The sequence below is a fragment of the Papilio xuthus genome, unplaced genomic scaffold (assembly GCF_000836235.2).
Source record: "Papilio xuthus unplaced genomic scaffold, Pxut_1.1 DF828952.1, whole genome shotgun sequence".
Lineage (NCBI taxonomy): Eukaryota > Metazoa > Arthropoda > Insecta > Lepidoptera > Papilionidae > Papilio > Papilio xuthus.
Genome location: NW_013529697.1, coordinates 3,060,148 through 3,080,314, shown reverse-complemented (window position 1 = coordinate 3,080,314; position 20,167 = coordinate 3,060,148). Strand labels below are relative to the sequence as shown.

General features: G+C 37.5%; 4 protein-coding genes across 7 annotated transcripts in view; 2 read left to right on the top strand and 2 right to left on the bottom strand.

The window, feature by feature from the left end:
* Ufd4 (ubiquitin fusion-degradation 4-like) overlaps positions 1-12,361 on the bottom strand; it is a 22,357-nt gene extending 9,996 nt beyond the window's left edge. Inside the window, exons 1-33 of one of the 4 annotated variants that reach the window (XM_013322176.1) lie at positions 12,171-12,361; positions 11,586-11,614; positions 11,043-11,182; positions 10,612-10,727; positions 10,412-10,530; positions 10,169-10,308; positions 9,707-9,882; positions 9,084-9,214; positions 8,834-8,967; positions 8,315-8,595; positions 7,947-8,111; positions 7,689-7,824; positions 7,371-7,554; positions 6,097-6,277; positions 5,719-5,934; positions 5,474-5,606; positions 5,235-5,365; positions 5,044-5,156; positions 4,731-4,860; positions 4,504-4,644; positions 4,157-4,355; positions 3,802-4,021; positions 3,377-3,676; positions 3,056-3,253; positions 2,651-2,907; positions 2,315-2,516; positions 1,965-2,106; positions 1,658-1,827; positions 1,376-1,510; positions 1,085-1,192; positions 875-984; positions 618-753; positions 381-503 (exon numbers count right to left, since the gene is read on the bottom strand). In XM_013322176.1, the coding sequence (XP_013177630.1) occupies positions 381-503; positions 618-753; positions 875-984; positions 1,085-1,192; positions 1,376-1,510; positions 1,658-1,827; positions 1,965-2,106; positions 2,315-2,516; positions 2,651-2,907; positions 3,056-3,253; positions 3,377-3,676; positions 3,802-4,021; positions 4,157-4,355; positions 4,504-4,644; positions 4,731-4,860; positions 5,044-5,156; positions 5,235-5,365; positions 5,474-5,606; positions 5,719-5,934; positions 6,097-6,277; positions 7,371-7,554; positions 7,689-7,824; positions 7,947-8,111; positions 8,315-8,595; positions 8,834-8,967; positions 9,084-9,214; positions 9,707-9,882; positions 10,169-10,308; positions 10,412-10,530; positions 10,612-10,727; positions 11,043-11,182 (5,067 nt within the window). In that variant the 5' untranslated portion in view covers positions 11,586-11,614; positions 12,171-12,361. The other 3 variants (XM_013322198.1, XM_013322183.1, XM_013322191.1) reach the window with 3 other exon arrangements.
* Positions 12,362-12,793: 432 nt separating this feature from the next.
* Positions 12,794-15,882, bottom strand: LOC106125132 (kinectin). The gene is made up of 8 exons (XM_013322218.1): positions 15,690-15,882; positions 15,181-15,347; positions 14,857-15,111; positions 14,362-14,454; positions 13,859-14,241; positions 13,422-13,601; positions 13,163-13,325; positions 12,794-13,071 (listed from the first exon to the last, which is right to left on the bottom strand). Exons 1-8 carry the CDS (start codon positions 15,697-15,699, stop codon positions 12,985-12,987), a joined length of 1,338 nt encoding a protein of 445 aa, XP_013177672.1. The 5' UTR covers positions 15,700-15,882; the 3' UTR covers positions 12,794-12,984.
* A 239-nt stretch (positions 15,883-16,121) lies between these two features.
* On the top strand, positions 16,122-17,936 carry LOC106125142 (transcription initiation factor TFIID subunit 7). The gene has a single exon (XM_013322230.1). The coding sequence runs from the start codon at positions 16,476-16,478 to the stop codon at positions 17,604-17,606; it is 1,131 nt and encodes a 376-aa protein (XP_013177684.1). The 5' UTR covers positions 16,122-16,475; the 3' UTR covers positions 17,607-17,936.
* Positions 17,937-18,587: 651 nt separating this feature from the next.
* Positions 18,588-20,160, top strand: LOC106123479 (cytoplasmic dynein 2 light intermediate chain 1). The gene is made up of 4 exons (XM_013319837.1): positions 18,588-18,745; positions 19,165-19,513; positions 19,657-19,911; positions 20,129-20,160. The coding sequence occupies exons 1-4, from the start codon at positions 18,641-18,643 to the stop codon at positions 20,158-20,160; spliced, it is 741 nt and encodes a 246-aa protein (XP_013175291.1). The 5' UTR covers positions 18,588-18,640.
* The last annotated feature ends 7 nt before the right edge of the window (positions 20,161-20,167 follow it).

Sequence of the window (20,167 nt, the reverse complement as noted above, 5' to 3'; positions counted from 1 at the left end):
AGAAGAAGAAGAAGAAGAAGAAGAAGAAGAAGAAGAAGAAGAAGAAGAAGAAGAAGAAGAAGAAGAAGAAGAAGAAGAAGAAGAAGAAGAAGAAGAAGAAGAAGAAGAAGAAGAAGAAGAAGAAGGACTTATGACGCTGTGTATGTACCTATGTATTTGAGCAGGGTGAATGCTCAAATACATCGGTACATCGGCGTATCTATTAATTTGAGGACTTTTGTTGTACAGATATAATTGATTACTTTTGGTGTACCTATATATTTGCATATCTTGTCTGTTACGATCTGTATGACGCTGACTGTACAACTTTCTAAATAGCAACATCGTCACAAGACATTTAATGCAACCGTAAATATACCCGTAATTATAGTGAATGTTACCTCTTGATAAGTTGGATCGTTCTCTTTGTCGCTGTCGAGGGCGTCGTCACCTTCATCATCGTCTTCCAACTCCGTCAGCAGAGCAGGAGCGCGACATGACTCCAGGAAGTCTTCCAATGACACCTTTACCATTACAGAAATAAATTGAATAAGGCAATACTTCAGAAGAATTAAAGGATGACATTTAAATTGCACTTAACCTTATGGTAGTAATTTATGTATTCATTATCTTTGTACCTGTTCACTCTCGCTGGAGGTGGAGGTGAGCGATAGAGTAAGGGCGTTCTGCGCATTGGGCGCCAGCGAGGGATAACTCTGCGCTGCCGACAACAGCCCGCCGGGAAAGTTACTGGAGAGCGCTAGGCGCACCAACCTGCGTAACCATATAGTGTCCATTGAACGACTCCGATTATAACTTCGTTGCAGTAAGCTTGTAATAATACAGAACATTTTATAGTGGAAGAATCATCAGGTAAAATATAAGTTGTTTTTACCCGGGGAAGAGACCGCCGCCGTGGTTGTGTCGTGCGCTGCGCTGCGGTGCTGCCGAGCGTACGACGGCTGCGCGCGCCACGCCCAGCGACTCCAGCAATCGAGCCGCGCCCTGACATGCATCATATTATTAGGATTTAGTGCTTTACAAGTCAACAAAAGATAAGTTTTGAGTTTACTCTTAAAATGTCAAAACAGTTTTAGTATATTACTTGTTGGGTAAGGTCAGGCTCGCTGGCGCTCATGGCACCGGTGCTCGAAGCTTGGTTGTCTTTCTTGTGCTCGCTGAACTGACCCTCGCCGCCCTCATTATCCTCACACTACGGACAGACAAAGATTTTTAAAGAGGTTCTACTACAATAAATATTACTTCTAATAAACAAAATTCTTGTTATAAGACTTACAATGTGTATGTTTAAAAAGTTTTCTTATTAACCTAAGCTTGTTATGATTCGGGTGTATTGACATATGCAAGCAGTATATTGTTTGTTAGTGTTAAAGACCTGTATGTGCAGCCTGTTGGCGTTGTTACGCAGCGTGTGCAGCAGCGAGGCGGGCAGCGCGAGCAACTCGCTCGACAGCAGGGCGTTGGCGCTGTTGCGCATTGCGTCGCCTTCGTTACTACGCACATCACTCTCCTAAATAATACAACGGATAACATTCTTTATCAAATTAAGCAATAACGTTGAGACAATTATTTTTCCGATATAACAAAATAAAGATTATGTCATAAAGATGAACGAAGATATGTTGTATTCAAAAGATGACAAATGTTTGTAGCCCACCTCTTGAGTATTTGCTTCGGGCACAGGTTCCTTCGCTGGATACGGCTTGGTTATATCAGTAATGCTTGCTGGCCCCATTTCCATGTTAGTGAACGAGGCATTGCCCAAGTCCGCTAGGCAATTATTTCCTTCCGCTCCAAGTGTTAAAGACTCCACTATGGTCGCTAGATCTAATAATAGATAAATTAATTTATTTACATAACTACGTATTCAATAATGTAATAATATGTTCAGTTTATGAACAGCTTGAGACGAGAAAAAAAATCTTTAAAATACCAGGAACGGTTTAGGAATAATGAATATTCACCGGTATTAATATGGTGCGAGGAATTATTGATAGCCGAGACGTCGTCGGTGGCGTGCATCCTCGGTCGCGACATGTTGCTGGGCATCTCTTCGCCAGATATGTTGTCCGCAGACGATGCCTGTTCCGTTGATGCTACCGACATCTGCCGACATTTACTGATTTTAAGTCGATCCCTTCCACTGATATATCTATATTTATTCATGCCGTCATTCTTTAAAAAATCATTATTCTATAATCTGTTAAAGGTGCAATCTGCTGTTTAGTAAGAGTTTTGCTAAACAGCACGCAAAGGACAATAGGCTTAAACAGAAACTATACTAAATAAACCGAATCTATAATAAAAGAATGACCTGGTGGTCAACAGCGGTGGCGTCCGGCAGGCTGGGCGTGGAGTGGCTCTTGCGGCCCGCACGCGACTCACTGGCGCCTGCGCCTCCAGCCAGAGCCGCGGCTGCTCCGCTCGCGCCTCCGCTCACCACCTTCAAATCGAACTTGCCCTCCGCGCCCATGCGGTACGAGTTGCGCCCGCCGTGGTCCCACCTGCGGCACATGCTTCGTATCAATCCAATATCGTTTATCTGTCACTTACAAGTATGTCATTTGATCAAATCTATAATTTAATAAAGTATTTATATAATAAAATTATATGTATTAATGTTTAAGAATGCACATTGGTAGCAACGTACCTGACGTCAACCCAACCATTGTGTAAATCAGATGTGACAGTGCCGAGGGCAGGTTGTGGCCCGTCCTGGTCGCGCCACTTCCAGTCGACTCCGCGCATGACACGTGCGCCCACGCACAGACCGCGAGCGCCTCGAGACCAGCGCCGAGCGCGTGCCACGCAGGCCCCGCCAGTCGCCGCGCCAGCAGCCGCGCCCGTTGTCACCGCAGCGCCAGTGCCCGCGCATTGACGAGGCGGACTCTCAATCACGCTCACGACCTGAAGATAAACATACAATTTAAATTATAGTTATGAATCGCACGTCAAATTCATGACACAAATACCAGAAACTGTATTGCTCAACTATCATTGCCTAAGAAAGTCCAATCGTAGTCAAATATTCGAAGTGGCGACATTTGACACTGACCTTGCCGTAGATTTCGAACCCTGACAGAGATAGATAGTGGCTCTGTCCGCTGGCATTCTTGCCATTCTGCTGCACGCGCAGGTAGCGGTAGGCGGCGTCGGCGCGCAATCGCCACGTGGCCGTACTGCCCGGCTCCTGCAGCGCCTGTTCGTCGCTGTGCGCCGCCAGCGTGCTCCACGTCACACCGTCCATAGACATCTGGATTAGACAGATATTGGACATAGGATTGTAAAAAGGAATTTTAAATATATTTAACCAGGGTGTTTCTAGAGTAGAGCAGCAAAATGTGATCAATTGAAAGTTTTTTATTAAAATACTTACTTGGAACAGCCAATTGCGCAGAGCTGAACGGCCGTAGCCACGTGCATGGCGAAGAGTATAGGCTGAAGGAATGATGTTGAGTCCGAGGTCGACCGCGATAAAAGCGCGCCTATCGTCATTTGTGTGAACGTTGAGAGGTTCCGGCGAACGCGAGAGCACGTCCTCTGCACGGCCATACGGCAGCTGCCGCCCGTCCGACGACCACACGCTCACCAGCCCGTGCGCGCCAGGGTTTACCCACTCGCAGGTACCAGCGTTGCTACCGATGAAGTATATCACGCCGTTTTCATCGAAGTCATGCTGTTAAATAAAAAATTATTTCAATTTTTATTTATTTATTTTAAGGATATGAATGTTAAGATTTATCGAAGTAAAAAGAAGCATACACCTATTTAATAGATACAGTATGTATAGTAGTCACTTACGTCGTAAACGAAGTTAATAGGCGCTTCCGCTTTGATCTTTTGCACGAATGTGAAAGTTGAGCGCTCCATGTCGTACCATTGGCGTGCGACGGATTTGGCGAGGAAACGCTCGAGCTGGCGCACGGTGGTAAGCGCCTCCACTTTCAGGTTCCTGCCGGCGTTGTTGCTACTACCGCCGCTCTCCTCCGCCGTCTCCTCGCTAGCGCGTTCAACGCGGAGTCTACGTGTACCATAAACAATTGTTATTAGCAAAAAAGACATGTAGATTGTCTGTGCGAATATATGTTAAATTTATTTCTCAAATAACGTTTTACCGACAAAAAACAATGATGTGTACGTTCGTTTTATAACATACCTAATACGTTTGGCGAGGTGGTGCAGGGAGCCGGCGGCAGGAGCGGGCGCGTCAGTAGCGGGCGCGAGTACGGGTAGCCGCTCCACACTCTCCAGCACGCCCACCAGCCGCGCCGCCAGCGCCGCGCCCGTTGCGCACTCGTCGCGCGTCAGCCATTCACGCAACACGCGTTCGCGTTCCAACTGCTGACCTGGCGTATCTGCCAAACAAAACAATAAATTAATTAAAATCATTAAAAAATGTAACGCTGGAGAGAATCTTTGTTGACCTTCGTGGCTTTCACAAATAAACTGGTTTAACACAAATAAAATCGTAAAATGAAACTTAGTGTTTGAAAGTAATGGTACCATTCGATTGCGCGGACAACACATGCAGCAAAGCCGGTGCCAGCCCCGAAGACTGCAGTTCGTAAGCGGAAAGTAGTTCATCGCCGCACAATAACTCCGACAATTGATCCAACGATTCTTTTAATTCCTGCTGCCATTCGCCTACATGGAAGCATAAGTAATTTAGAAATATCATTAAATTCGTTCACAGTGTACAAATTATAATTTACATGGGTGTAAAGACTTACCAGTGGCGTGCGTGGCGAGACGCTGCAGCCGTGCGAGCAAAGCGCGCAGGCGCGCGACGGGTGGGCGAGGCTGGCGCGTCGCTGCGCTCGACAGATGACGTGTGTACAGCGCACGCGCACGCTCAGACACCTGCATACAGAAACGACATCTCTTATTATAAGTCAAACCAACCATCAATATGAAATTTAATTCGATATGTCACATTGACACTCATAATTTACTATTGCACTGCTACACTCATAATTTGTATTTAAATTGTATAATTTCCTTGAAATCGTAATTTTTTGCGGGGGCTTCAAATTAAACACTAACCTGTGTTTTTTGTGCTTCAGTTTTTGCAGAGAGCCGAGATCGATTTTGGCCGGTGTTTCCGTTGTTAACCACAACGGGTCTTCGATCCACCCAGCCGCTCGATAGTTCTGGGCCTGAAAATGGATATCATATATTAAAGAAATTAAATAACCAAATGGAAAGACATAAACTAAAAAAAAATTGTATTGTACCTAAAAATGTTTCTGCTGTAAAAGAGTGCTTGGTTCCTCTATTAGATTCAAATATAAATCCTGGTAAATCCTCTCGAAGTATTGTTGTCTGTTGCTGGCCATCTGTGTTATGGATAAGAAGTTCCTTCTCCCTAAAACATTGATTTATTCAATGTGACCGATACATAAAACAATTAAAAACTTAGACGTTGATATAGCAAGTAGTTGAACATAATTCTAACTATTTTCACATAACTTACTTTTTGCAGGACAAAGTCCAGTTTCCAAGTATAAGTTTAGCAGGTCCTGGTTTTGACAGAATAGGCTGAGGTACTGAATTCTTGACAGAAGCTCTAGCTCTTTGTAATTTGTCAATAAATTCACCACGATTCTCTGTAATAAGAACATATATATCAACAAATATTTCCACTAGAAAAATAAGAACTGTGGCAAAGCTACAGCTATTTAATTTTTTTGTGTATGTGGGGGTAGTGTATGGGCTGACCTGTATTGTCGGTCTGGTGCTCGGGGCTGCCGCTGGAGTACATGGTGGCGAGCTTTCCGTCGAGCAAGAATCGGAACCAGCCATTGCTGCCAGTGCTAAGCTCGAGCGCGGCGGCGTCGCTCCAGGCGTAGAGCGCGTCACGACCGCGGCACAGCGCCCATTCGCCCCAGCTGTACGCCACGCCGCTACACAACGACGCCGCGTCCTCACCACGACCTTATTCCAAACCAAAAATAAATCAAGAATTACCCACTTTTTTACGGCCCAAACTGGTTTTGTTACATACGATACACAAGCAAATTTCGATTTTACTTTTGGAATCCTTTTAATAATTTCCTAGCGTAAGGTTGAAAAAAAAGTTTCGTGATGACAATTTACCGGCGATGAGAGTTTCTCCATCGGCGGAGAGGTGTTGCGTGGACTGAGCGGGCACGGCGGCCAGCGCCTCCACCTTGCTGAAAACTCCGAGTCGCGCGAACTGCTCCAGGTAGATGTCGGCCGCTTTCACCATCAGCTCCTCTGCTATGCCCAGCACGATCAGGTGCCCGTCGTCGTCGTCCTGCAAGCAATCAATAGTTACAATCGACTTTCTCCCAACACGTCCTTTTCTTCAACTTGTCAATGTTAATATTTCCTAACAATTCCTAAACATTTCTTTTACATATTAAATAAATTCATTCTAGAAGAAAAACGTCACAAAGGTAACTGCTACAATCACGTCCTGGGGTGATTTTTTCTGATACATTTCTATGTTATATATTTGATTTAAAATAACTTCGATTATTACGAAATGTATTAAAGTTGGTAAAAGCACAAAAACGACAACGACGGCTCAATGCAGGTAAATTTCGATGGTGTGATGTTTTAATATACAAAATGCAATTCAACTACACAGTTATGTCTTTTCCTTAACAATACCAAGTATTCATCAAAAAACGCTAATTAGTGTTATTAATAGTGCATATCATATTTACAAAAACAATATAGTACTTTCAAAACAAAACAATGGTAATATTTTATATGGAAAAATATTATGTGGCAGATGTTAAAGGTGGCTCTAAAGAAATGGAGACGCGCAAATTTAGTTATTAATCGAATCCCATGACTGTAAATTGTATATATAGACCGCTCTTTCCCATTACGAAGATTAACATAATACTAATTCAGTGGCCAATTCTTCTAAACACCTATATACAACTCCTTGTGTGAATGCAACTAAAACATCTAGTGGCAACGACCGTTAAATATTGCCAAGGGAATCAAATTTGTAATACATATAATGGAAATTTCATGTACATTCTCTATACATAATTCAGTTGCTCTGTATAAGAAACGACCATTGATTAAGAGCCAGCTATGAGCGTGTGGTATGGACTTGGGAGAGTGAGAGCATGGGATGCGAGCATTCATCACACCATCGGAAGGTTACCAGCGGCGCGCAGATATAGCGGCTGCGCAGGTGGCGCTGCGGCGGCCGCCGCGGCGAAAACTCCCCCTGCCACCACGTGCGGATACCCGTTATCAACCATTATATTACAACTTTTTTACGGTGATTATTATCTCTTTAACAGAGGTTTTCATATGATCATCATCTCATATGTTTTCAAAACCTTGACCAAAGTAAAGCATATATAAAAATATAGTCTGATTACCTGGTTGTCGAGGACGTTGGCAACGAGGTGTGTGAGCAGAGCTGCGGCGCGCGGCGTGGAGAGGTCGCGCAGAAGCTTGGCGGGCGCGTAGTGAACCATCTTGCGCACCAGCGACAGGCAGGCCCGTCGCACTCCCGCGCCGCCGGCGCCCAAGTACCGCGCGCAGAACACCGGCACCAGCCGTCTAAAGATCGCAATCATATACTGACATATAACGATACTGGTATAGCCAGAAAACAAATTGTTCCTGTAGAATATGCAAATATAATAATTAATCAAAAAATATTAATCACATTGGGCTGCAAAAACAACGCTTACTCGAGATAAACGGCGGCCATCTCTTTGTCGCCGGTTTCGGGGAAATCGTCGTCGTTGGAGGAGGCGGGCGAGTCATGGTTGCTGACGACGAGCCACTCGCCGGGGCACTGTAGGATTGCCGCCACCTCTCGGTGTCCTGACCAAAATATTTAAAATGTTTTTCATAAAAATCTACCATGTAATGAACTATTGAAAACGCTTCAAATAATAAAAATGGAAAAAAAATCTCTATGTATGTGATAAGTGGTGTGTTCAAACCTTGATCGTGTCTCTCTCTGGCCTTGTCTAGCGGCGTCTTGCCGTCCTCGTCGCGCAAGTCGGCATTGGCGCCGTACCGCAGCAGCACCTTTGCTATGGCGGGTCGGCCGAAGCAAGCCGCGTAGTGCAGTGACGAACTGCGCTGACCACGATTTACATCCGCACCTGAATACACGAACATTTTTATTAATTTAAGAACTACTTTATAAAGTAACAACGGTTGTTACACTTTTTAGCTATTAAAAAAATTGAGTTGAATTAAATGATTACATATTTATATAGTGTTTTTTTATACGCGTCCAGAATATTTTTGTTTTTCATTATATAGCATCACATGTTGTAATGTATAATATTTAGATTCTAGTTACCTTTCTCGCAGAGGAACTCGACCATTTCCCTGGTGCCGAAAGCGGCGGCCCAGTTGAGCAGAGTCTGTCCGACGTCATCAGTGAAGTTGACGTCGACGGCACCGCTGGAGACTGCGGCGAGCAGGGCGTCGGTGTCCTTGCCGCGGATGCAGTCGATGAGCTGACGGTGCGACTTGTCCCCGCGCGCCCCACCTCCGCCACCACTACCGCTACCACTCGATCCCTCGCCGCTCGCGCCGCTGCTAGACCCCGTCACTGAGTTGACAGTGCGACTTGTCCCTCTGGAATATTATAATTATTACTTCACATTCTTAATGTTTACCTTACCTACTTAATAAATAAATATCAACCTATACATATTTTGTCTTTGAAAACAAAAACTAGTCTATGTTTTTTTGTTCTGCCCTGACGAAGTCCCGGGCGACAGCTACTACTGCTAATGAATAATTATCTTAAAAATCAATGTTACATGAATTTCAGATTTTACTTGATCTTCGTAGCGTGTGAGGAAATACTTACGTTTGTATGGCATGTCTGCCTTCACAGAGGAGGACAAGCAGCAGATCGACAAGGCGCATGCACTCCAAGCACCAACGTTCGTCCGCTTGCACCGCTGCCTCTATCGCCGAACACAAGTCCAAGCGCACCAGGTCCTGCGACAATCAAACTTTTATAACATGCTAAACAAATTTATCCCACATTTTTCTCATTCTATATGTATCATATAATAATAATTTTTACCGGTGGTGAATATAAAAATGTAACATACATGAGTTATCTGTGCGGACCCACGGCACAAGGTCGACAACAGGCTAACCGTGGTGGACACAGAGGGCACCAAGCATTTGTCGTCACTCGTCTCTGTGCTACCGAGCCTTCGCACCAATTCCTCAATGAGCCCTGTTTTAACACAAAGTTATTTTTTAGTTACAAAATTACAACCATTAATCATTCCATTAAATATTCAAGTCATAAAAACATCTATATATTTATAAAAGAAAGTCGTGTTAGTTACACTATTTATAACTCAAGTGCGGCTTTACCGATATGGTTGAAAATTGGTGAGGAGGTAGCTTAGAGCATGGAGACGGACATAGGATACTATTTATTCTTTTTTTTTTAATTTTTTCGAATTTATGACTTGAAGAGCTGCTTTTTATTTAACTTATTAGTAAGTTAAATAAAAAGCAAGCAAGTAGAAGAAGAAGAGGCGTCAAGATCGATAAGTAGTCTTACGAATATAATAATGCGAATGTTTAGATGGATGGATCTTTGTTTGAAGGTATCTCCGGAACGGCTGGATGGATGTCGCTGAAATTTAGTATAGTTGTAGAACATAGTGTGTGTGTGTGTGCGGGCAATAGCTAGTTATGAATAAAAAAATATAATGACCATGTTCAGCTAGAGGTGCGGGATCAGCGTGTGCACGCGCAAATCGGTCAGCTAGCGAGGCGAAGCATCGCAGCGCAGCGTCCGCTACGCGCGCGTCGCTGTGCCGCAGCAGTGCGGACAGAGATGACACCGCGTCGCCAACGCGCTCGTCACCCGGTTCCATTTTACCACACACCCTAAAAAAATCATAAGTCATATAAATTGATGCATTGCATTGCATGCAATTATTAACTTGAAAAATCAATACGCCCAAGTGACTTCCCCTATCACTTGAGAGAAAATATCAACAATGGTAGTTTTCTAAGCTTGCCGAACCATTTAGACAGAATATGTCAGTCCACAAATATAATATATCCACAACCTGAAAAACATTCCTGTCAGTTGGAAAAAATAGGAAGTAGAAGACCTTAAGATAAAGAAAAAGTAATGATTGAAACACAAAAAAAAACACTTTTAAATTACCTTGAGACTACAGCCATAGCAGAATGTAAAGTATCTTTATGGACAGATGTGCCATAGTGTGTGATAAAGTGCAGCACGGCTGGCAGGCCACCCCCTTCCCACACTGCACCTGCTTCTCGAGTGCACACCAATTCCAAAACCTATAAGAGTATCAAACAAATGAATTATATCTCATCATATACAGACAACAGCAAAAAAAATCTGTCCAATGAAAAGCATGTTTTAAAGTGTTGAAAAAATTACCTTGATACATTGTTCAGCAAGGTCTTTACTTGTGCGATTATTTGGATCAACAGTGAGTAGTCTATTGCAAATAGCTTTGATAGCACCTTCTATAGCTACAATCCGTCTTGTACATTCAGCTGCAATAATAAAAAAAAATTATATGTTAGTATAATTTCACATTTAACTAAGAATATGTTGCAATGTTTTATTCAAATTACCAGAAACATCCAGATAGTAAGTGATAGCTCTTGCTGTTACTTCTAAAACATTATCTGGTGCACATTCATCTAGGAATATTTTGCAAAGAGCTGGGAGAAATGTTCGAGGGGGACAGCTGCAACAATATGGTAAAAATATGTTAAATCTTCTATTTGCATTGTAAGTATATAATTTTGCATAATTATGATTATATAATTTTAAAAGTTTATAGTTAGTTTATATATAAAATAAAAAAAGTAGTTTTTATTATAAAGACTCCTAATATGGTCATATGGTAATTTAGCATATCACAATAGCTTGAAAATAAAAACATATAATTTCTTTTATAGCTTTCTAACCATGGTATGTTGCTAGTCTTTAAAAAGGTTTATAAAGGTCATTTTGAAATATTTCAGACTTAAAGGGTTCATAAAAAGGGAAGATTTTATACCTTTCAAAGCATCTGTCGACATTATCTGACATAAGCAAGAGCATACAAAGTTGTTCTAATGCAATAAGCTGCATATCCCTTTCATCGCCTTGCCCAGTGAGCAGCCATTCCAATAATGTTTCTGGATCCACTTCCGCCATCTTGAAAAATAATTAACTACACTGTTTTAAACCGTTAATACGAGTAAGTTGTTACAATTTCTTGCATTGTCAGTATTATTATAAAATTTAGTAGTATGTTACATTTAGAAAACGTTAAATTTACATACATAGGTATTTAGTAGATATAAACTCAACTATATAACATTAAGGACATATGTTACAAAATTATAAATTGCACATTGTTGTGCAATGCTTCAGCTTTGAAAATATTGGCGACATTAGTGAATAGTTGACTTTTTTATTATCAATACAGCAAACATTATGAATATATTCATAATTTTGGTTAAATACACCAGTCCTTTAGATCTAATTATCATGACTGAATTATTTGTTATGCAGTTTATACCGGACAAACATTACCAAAAATTGTGATGAATCTTACCTTCTTACAATTTGAAACTTGCTAATTGTCTGAAAATAAAAAACTTTATTGAAAAGTTGTATGTCAATAAATTTATCATTTACATGAGAATTGCTATAAAACAGAAGAGAAGGAAGATATTATTTAATATACTGATTATAAAAGAAGTGTGATTATTAATTAAAAAGTACAATGTTATGGACGTTATGGACAAGATTTGTTATTTGTTATCTTTTCAAGTATGTCGTGTTTTGATCATAAACAATAGATGATTAATTAAATACATAAAATCAAAATAATTATTTTAAATGAGTATATATTATTTTCGTAGAAAAAATTGTGATGAAGGCAATTCATAAAATAATGCGCACAATGATTTTTTTTCAAATTAAATCTAGGTTACAACAATAGTGAATGATGCACCTTTCTCTTTTGCAACATAAATATACATGTTAACGATGTACTTAAAGTAAAAGTATCATTTTTTACACAGTTAAAGGAACTTACAACATAAGTTATTAACTCTCTAACAGGTCTATAAACCTTTATGAAAATAATGTTGAAATACAAAAAACGAAGGTGTCAACAATGTCTCCTTAGACTTACAATCAATTAACCATAACGACTATGACGATATAAATCCCGTTTAAGAACACGGTTTTTCACAAAATATGAAATAGAAATCAAAAGAAAAGAGAAAACTCATTTGTGCACAATGGAATTTCAGAGTACACAATTATTTTTCTTCGTATAATTTTAGCAATCAAATCAACCAAAACCAATATGAAGGAAACAAAGGCAAAGAGTATAAAATGGGTAAAGAGTAGTAATATGTTGGGCAGTGGTTAAAGAGAAAATATATTTTGTCGTAAAAGCAAAGAGTATATAAAAAGCGTTGACATGAACAGGCTATAAGCCGTGGCTTCTTGTGCCTATTTGAATACCGACATTAAAGGCTTGGTTAAGGCCCTGATGGTAACGATCAGGTGGTAACTCTATTTTATAGGTTTGTTGTAAAAATAAGTACTAAGTGTATCATACATTTATTATTATTTATTAGCTTACAATTAATTATAAATAATAATTTGTTTAAACTATGTGGAGCTTTGACAGCAGCATAAGATCAATTCACTATTTACGTTTCATGTCTATCAGAGTATTCAATCTTGAATTCATATATTTTTAATATAAATCTGAGGCTTTCCAGAAAAATACAAAATCTCGCCATATTATGTCGAAACAATTATATATATATAGGCATTACAATTTTCTGAAAGCTGAAATACTGATTATAAACATAACATAATAAAAGACATTAGTTTAGTGAGACTCAAAGTAGATGAGGATTGTTGCCATATAGAAAAAGAATAATACCGCATGCAATTTCTGTATTCCTAGTTTTAGATAAAGTTAATATGTATTAAGACCGATGATTACGAAGTCTCTCCTCGATCATCTTTTGTGCTTCCATAATTTTTTTTATCATCGCATCTTCGACTGATTTTAACTGAAATAAATAGATAATATTGAAAAAAACCGTTAAAAAAATTCCAAGAATATTCTATTAGCTTGTAAAATGTGGACAAAATGTTCCTTACCTCATTTGTAAAGGTGTATTTTAATTTGGCAAGCTCTTCCATTCCTTCAGATTTCTCAGCTTCATATTTTATAGTGTGCTGTTTAATTTCTTCTATCTGCTGCTTTGCTTTCTTAGCTTGCTCCCTGTATTCCTTTTCCATTGCTTCTGCTTTGCGAAGATTTCTGAAAGCAATGAAAGTAGGTATATCGTGAGTTCATATCTGTTCAGTTGTAATGTTCTCAATTCATATGTATTAAAGACTTATTCAAGTTAGTTACGTCAGTGCAGCTGTTTTCTCCTGTTGCCTTTTCACTTGATTTTCTTGCCTCTTATTAGCCGCTTCTGCTCTGGCTGCTCTAAGTTCTTCCAGCTTTGTCTCCAGCTCTGTTAATTCTGTATTAAATACTTTTAACTCTCCTTCTTTACTATCAGAATCTAAATCATCAGAATCATAGTTGCTGAAACATTGATAATTATGCAATTAGATTTACTACTATCCAGATAATTCTAAAAATATTATAACATTCACTTGTAACTTGGTTGATTGGTAATGCAGTATTCTGTAAATTGTACATTTTATTGTAAAGATTAGAATTAAATTAACATATTCAGCAGTATCGTTTTAAAACAGTAGTGTGTTTTTTTTTAATTCATTGGTATATGCATAAAAATAACTTTACGTAAATGAATTATAAATATTCTGCAGATAACTTACTTCAAGCTATCAGTGAGGTTCATTATTTCATGTAACAAATTGTTGGCGAGAGTTAGATTTGGTTTTATTGCTTGTAAATTTTTAAGACAGTTTTCTTTCTGCATTAAAGTTGCTCTCAAACTGGTCAACTTATCTTCTGCCTCTTGCACATTGTGTGTCGCCTGCTCTACCTGGGCTTTTATGTCTTCCGCATCATACACTCTCTGACCTCTTAACTTTTCTACTTCAGCAATCAGACCATCCCTATGTGTCTTTTTTTGTTCCAAAATAATTTCCATTTGTTTGTTTTCATTTAATATTATTTCCAATTCCTTTTTTATAACATCATGCGCTTCTTTTTCATGCTTTAATTCTTCTTCGAGCTTTTTTTGTTCACTGGCTATCTGTAAATTTAAATTTCAATAAATTATTTGCGAGTATCCCTGATATTAACTAAAATTAGAAACCTCTTACAAACTTAAAAAACACTAAAAGTAGGGTCAATAGTATATTTTTAAACTTACAATTTCTAGTCTTTCAGCTCGCTTGGCTTTTTCATGTGCCTGTTCATTGAGTAATACTTGCAATTTGTTTATTCTGTCTTCCAAAATTTTTACCTGAAACATTTTTTATTATTAAATATTTTTTTCTAATACAGTAGTAGTCGCATAATTCAGAAAAATCCATGATTAATAATTCATTTTTTCCTAAATTTTCATCTAAAACTTGATATATATATTTAGTCCATTGTTATACATTACCATGAGAAATACAGAGTTATGTTATAAATTAGACACATAAATAGAGAAAAAAGTCAGAGGAATATAAAATACAATCACTATTTTTTTAATTTTCTCTTAAACTTCAAAAACAAATAAAGATGGAGAAATAACTAAGAAAGATTTTAAATAAAGTCCCTAAAACTCACACTATAGAAGACAATTAAAACATAATAATGGTCAATACCTTAATTCAATGTATGAATATAAAATATAGCATAGAAAATGTCAAAATTTTACCTTTTCACTCTGCAAGAACAATTCTCTTTCAGCAGGGGCAATCTCTTCCAAGCGTTGCTCACAAAACAGTACCAAATTGAACAGTATAAGTAAAATGCTATAGGTATTTTTTGTAATTGGTTGGAGAAACTGAATAAAAGTAAATTTAATTCCAAATTTAGGCATAAAAAATTTCACTATGCGAGACATGTTGATTATAGGTATTAAGTCCCAGAAGTAAACCATGTGTTCATTACGGTTCTCTTCAGGTGGGGGCTGTAAGAAGATAAATTAAATTAGGTCATGCAAGTTGAAGTTAACTATTACACTACTTTTAAAACTTGCCTGCAAAACAGCATCACTGTCAATACCAAGTTTACTAAAAACTTTAAGAACAGCCTGTGTCATTCCGTGTGAATTTTTTAATGTGTCAACAGTAATGGGAAAATCTTGGAAAAATGCATTCCAATTATCAACGAATTGATCCATGGAAGCTATTTGTCCAGTCACAACTGAAACACAAAAACAATTTCTAAAGTAAAAACTTTTTAAACTTACCAGTAAATTAAAACATGCCTATGTATTAAAAATATACATTATATATTTTAAATGCAAATTCATGTATTTTGCTTCGTGTATTGCTATCTACATTTTATTGTACTTAAATTGTAAATTGATATTGTATCTCTAAAGTATTATACAAAGTAGAGAACATTATGAAAGTATAAGTACCACCAAACACTTGTTTGTTTTTTTAGGAAAATAAATATAGTGGTCCGTATGTACATTGCATAAAAATAAAGCTCTCCGTGTTTTAATAATATTCATCTTCTGGTGGTATATTGATTACTTACGTTTTTCCATTATGATCAAAACAAATAGAATCCTTTTCCAACTTTAAATTTCTCAAGTATCTCGTAAATTTCGATTTACGGATATTTCTTTCCAGTTTAAACAATAGCTTATCTAACTTGCAATTAAGTATAAATTCAAATGTTTAGTTTGTAGTTAACACTAATTTTCAATTACAATCAACGGTCGCACACAAATATTTATTCAAAATTCATGTCATTCACCACATCAGTGTTGCCAAATGATTTTTTTTTTACCAGGCCCTGTATCTAGTGGCTCGTGATTAACGGTGGGCCGTAGAAGTACTAAAATATTTACATATTAATAAGTAAAAATCATTGTCAATTATTGATTATTTTTATACATTAAGCATAATATTGAGCATAACTAGGATAAAAGGCCTGATACAATTTACATAGACATTGGTTTCAATCTGTAGTAGAACGCTCCGTGGATTTTTCTCTTATGTGGTCTTTGGTGGATTAAGTCAATATCATATTTTTGTGCCAATGTCATTGTCAAGGAAACTGTCCAGTTCTGTCCAATATATTCAATTCAATAATCTAATTTCCAATATGATCTAATATTCCAAGTTTACGAAAAAGGTGAGCTGGGACAAGCAATAAGCGAGAGAAACTTGAAAACACATTAGAATTTAGTAGTAATCAGGCAAACAATATAGCTATCATATCGCTTAGTAGCACTGTCATAGAAAAATCAGATTCGAGAATTTTATTTTTATCAAGAAATATTTTTCTATTTGTTACAAGGAAAAATAAGATTCTAAAATGAATAAAGATAAAAAAGACCCAGACTACCCAGTTGAATTGGAGAGTCAATTTATCATGAGATTTCCTGAAGAACCTGCAAAATCATTGAAAGAATTGATAAAATCTGGTGAGAATTTTAAAAATAGACTTTCCATTAGTCTAGAAAATGATATGAGGCACGGGGAGGTACGATTTGATCATTGGCTTTTACATGCCAAAGTTGTGGATTTGCCAACTATAACAGAATCACTAAAAACAATCGATAGAAAAAGTGTTTACAAAACTGCGGATATATGCCAAATGATGATATGTAAAGAAGAAATTGACCATACAAGTGAAGAAGAGTTGCCCAGCAAAAATAAGAAAAAAGATCCTTTGAAAGTTGACAAAAAATTTCTTTGGCCACATGGTATTACTCCTCCAACAAAGAATATCAGAAGAAGACGTTTTAGAAAAACTTTAAAAAAGAAATGTGCAGAAGCTCCAGAAATAGAAAAGGAAGTTAAAAGGCTTCTTAGAGCAGATAATGAAGCTGTTAGTGTAACATGGGAAGTTATAAAAGAAGAAAATGACAATGCAAGGAATGAAAGTGTATTGCCCACTAAGCCAAAGACAAAGAAAAATCTAATTGTAAAAGCAGAACAAAGTTCAAATAACCAGTCCAAAGTCGAAGATATTTTTGGTGGGGCAGTTAGTGACAGTGATGCAGAAGATGATAATATTGATATAGAAGACAGCAGAATGTCAGCTTGTGAAGACCAGATGTCTGACTCAAATTCTGTTCAAGGGTCTGAATACAAGGGAAGACAAGTGGTAACTCAATTCAAGTCTGAAATGTTTAGCTCCCCCAGTAGGGCTAGTAATATAGTCACGCCAGGTATGAATAAAAAAAGCGCTACAGTGGTTTCAGGTAGCAGTAGCTATAAGGACCAGTACAAACATGATTTTAATGATAGTTCTACCCAAAATGTGAAGGTCCAACAACTCACAGCTGAGCTTGAAGAACTTAAGCTGAGAAAACATAGAACACAACTTGAAATTTCAGGTCTTCAAAATATGACTTTGAAACAAAGGTTTCAAGATATTTTACATACACTTAACAATGAAATTCAGTTGAAGGAAATTGAGATCAATAACTGTGAAAAATAAGTTTTTTCAACTGTGTATAGGCATTGTCTAAGTTTCAACTCTGAAATTAAACTTGTTGCAAATCATTAAAGAAAAACTGAAATATCCAAAAGCTGATACACACTTATAAACCACTTGCAGAATCTGTTTTATAAGTAGTCAACATTATAAAGAGCTTGCTACATTACATTATGTGCTGAAAAACATGTCTAAACACTTAAAACTCCAGTGAAGCTTCATAATTATGTGTACTGAATAATTTGTTATCAAATATAAAATATGTGTTAATAGTTTGTTTTTGAATGTCAATAAGTTAGTTGATGTGTGATATATTTATAAGCAATTAATATAATGATGATCTCATTGCAAGTATTAGTGCAATTTTTATTTAAAATTCCTAAAGATCTTTACAACCAAAGATTATAACATTTACAACTTACGATCACATTTGGTGAAAGTTGTTATTGCATAGTTTGCACAAATATCGACCAAAAATACCACTGCCTGTAGCCTGTTCAGTGTATTAGAGCGCAATTTCATTAGTTGATAACTCGGCCGTTTATAGTGGACTCCACGCATACGGGCTAACAACTGATGAAAACGATTGGTCAATGTAAAGCAAGCATCGTGAGGGGTCTCAGTTGACTAGTATAAAGAAGTTAAACGCATAGGAAACAGCATACGAGTAGTACATGTGTGAACAAGAAACCTCTCGCACCACGCATGCTTTATAACGACCGAGTTATTGACTAACAAATCTGTGCACTTATGAAGGTCAGTTATAAAATACCACCCAATTACCCATGCTATTTAAGTCTGGGTGTTTTTTTCAATAGGGTAGTAGGTTTCAGTGGGGCGTCGCGGTGGTAAGTTAACACGATCCCGTGGCGTCCCACATTATGGCTATGAGGGAACAGAGCAAAGAGAATGGAACAGAGGGGTTTAGTAGTAGGTAGTATTTGTTGCCTAGTAACGCGTGACAAACAAATCCAAAAGCGGTGTAACAGTACTCGATATGACAAATACTGTGTCGTAAATCACACAAATATTACAAAATGGAAACTCTACCAGAAAAAGCAACCGACATTGTGAACAACATTATAGCACAATCCAATGAACATACTTCGAGAACTATATTTGCAGTTGGTAGTAAATCAGCGGTAAGTAAAGTTAATCAAGCACTTAGTAATCATATCTTACTGGAAGTGTCCACGTCGTAACACTTGTATTACAAAAATAGTATAATACATCTCTTTTCAATTTTGGAAATAAGAATAACCTTTTTAATTTTTATTAATTTGGTACAACGAAAACCACATATCTCGTCGTCCTCAGCTACCCATAGTCAAAAATCAACCAACTTCAAATCTATCTTACTAATATTATAATTGCAAATGTTTCGATGGATTGATGTATGTTTGTTTAAATGTATCTCCAGAACGGATTTCTGTGTTATGTTTTTTTTTAATTCCGCGCGGACGGAGCTGCCGGTGACAGCATGCAAAAATATAAATTGGGTTTTGTATGTAAAAATTAACTTGCTAATTCTAATTATCGCTATTTTGAAACTTCATTTTAGGGTAAAACAACTCTTATTTCTAACTTTCTCGAAAAAAATGAAGCACCTCGAGAGACACTTGTGCTAGAATACTCATTCGGCAGAAAATCTGGTCAAAAACAAGGATTGGAGAAGATAATATGTCATGTTTGGGAGTATGGCGGTAAACTGGAACTATTGAAGAACGTTTTAACCTCTGTCCCTTTGCAAAATAAAAGCTACTATATAGTAATGTTAGATTTAAGCAAAATCAAGACTATTTGGAATACAACAGAAGCTTGTGTCAATTGTTTAAAACAGTATGTGGAGAAAAGTAGTTCGCAGGATTTAATATTGATAGGCGGAAAATATGACTTATTCAACAATTATGGTGAGAGAAATAAGAATTTGTTATTTAGCTCTAAGCACATTATTTTTGATATCTATACGCTTTCTTAAAGTGGTCAACCAATTTCGTACTTGGAAGCTAAATATAATATCCATACTTTGCTAAAATAGAAATGTTGTTTTCAGATAGTGAGATAAAAAAAAATATTTGTACAACTTTAAGATGCGTGGCGCTAATTAACAATGCTCATTTAATATTCTATTCATCAAAAGAGCCACAACTAATGCGAAGAGTGAAGGAAATGTTACACAATGCTGCATTCGGGAATGGCGTTGTAATCAAAGAAAAAAATGTAAACTTCATCAAACCATTGGCAATACCAAAGGGGTTAGATTCGTGGGAAAGTATCGGAATCCCCAAATCTACGATGGACCAGGCAAGTATATGTTTAAATACAAAGAATATTATACTATTAAATTATTCGGTAATATTGTATTAATTATGTTCATTTTGATAACTTAGGTATTCATTTTAACAAGTTACTAAGCTGTACCTAAGTGTCTAGCTAGCTAGCTGTCCTACTGTAGCATCAGATATTTTCCATTTAACGATTTTTACAAACCGAATTAGAATAATTTATTAATGATTGTTCCTTAGGATTGCTCCAAGTTAGTCGGGTATTGTCTTAATTGTCTA

Coding starts and splice junctions, on each gene's coding strand:
- LOC106123479 (XM_013319837.1), top strand. CDS start 18,641: ATGGAAACTCTACCAGAAAAAGCAACCGACATTGTGAACAACATTATA. Junction 18,746..19,164: donor CAGTTGGTAGTAAATCAGCG/GTAAGTAAAGTT, acceptor ACTTCATTTTAG/GGTAAAACAACTCTTATTTC. Junction 19,912..20,128: donor ATCTACGATGGACCAGGCAA/GTATATGTTTAA, acceptor ATTGTTCCTTAG/GATTGCTCCAAGTTAGTCGG.
- LOC106125132 (XM_013322218.1), bottom strand. Junction 15,112..15,180: donor ACAGTGATGCTGTTTTGCAG/GCAAGTTTTAAA, acceptor ATCTTCTTACAG/CCCCCACCTGAAGAGAACCG. Junction 14,242..14,361: donor GAGCTGAAAGACTAGAAATT/GTAAGTTTAAAA, acceptor TTAAATTTACAG/ATAGCCAGTGAACAAAAAAA.
- LOC106125142 (XM_013322230.1), top strand. CDS start 16,476: ATGAATAAAGATAAAAAAGACCCAGACTACCCAGTTGAATTGGAGAGT.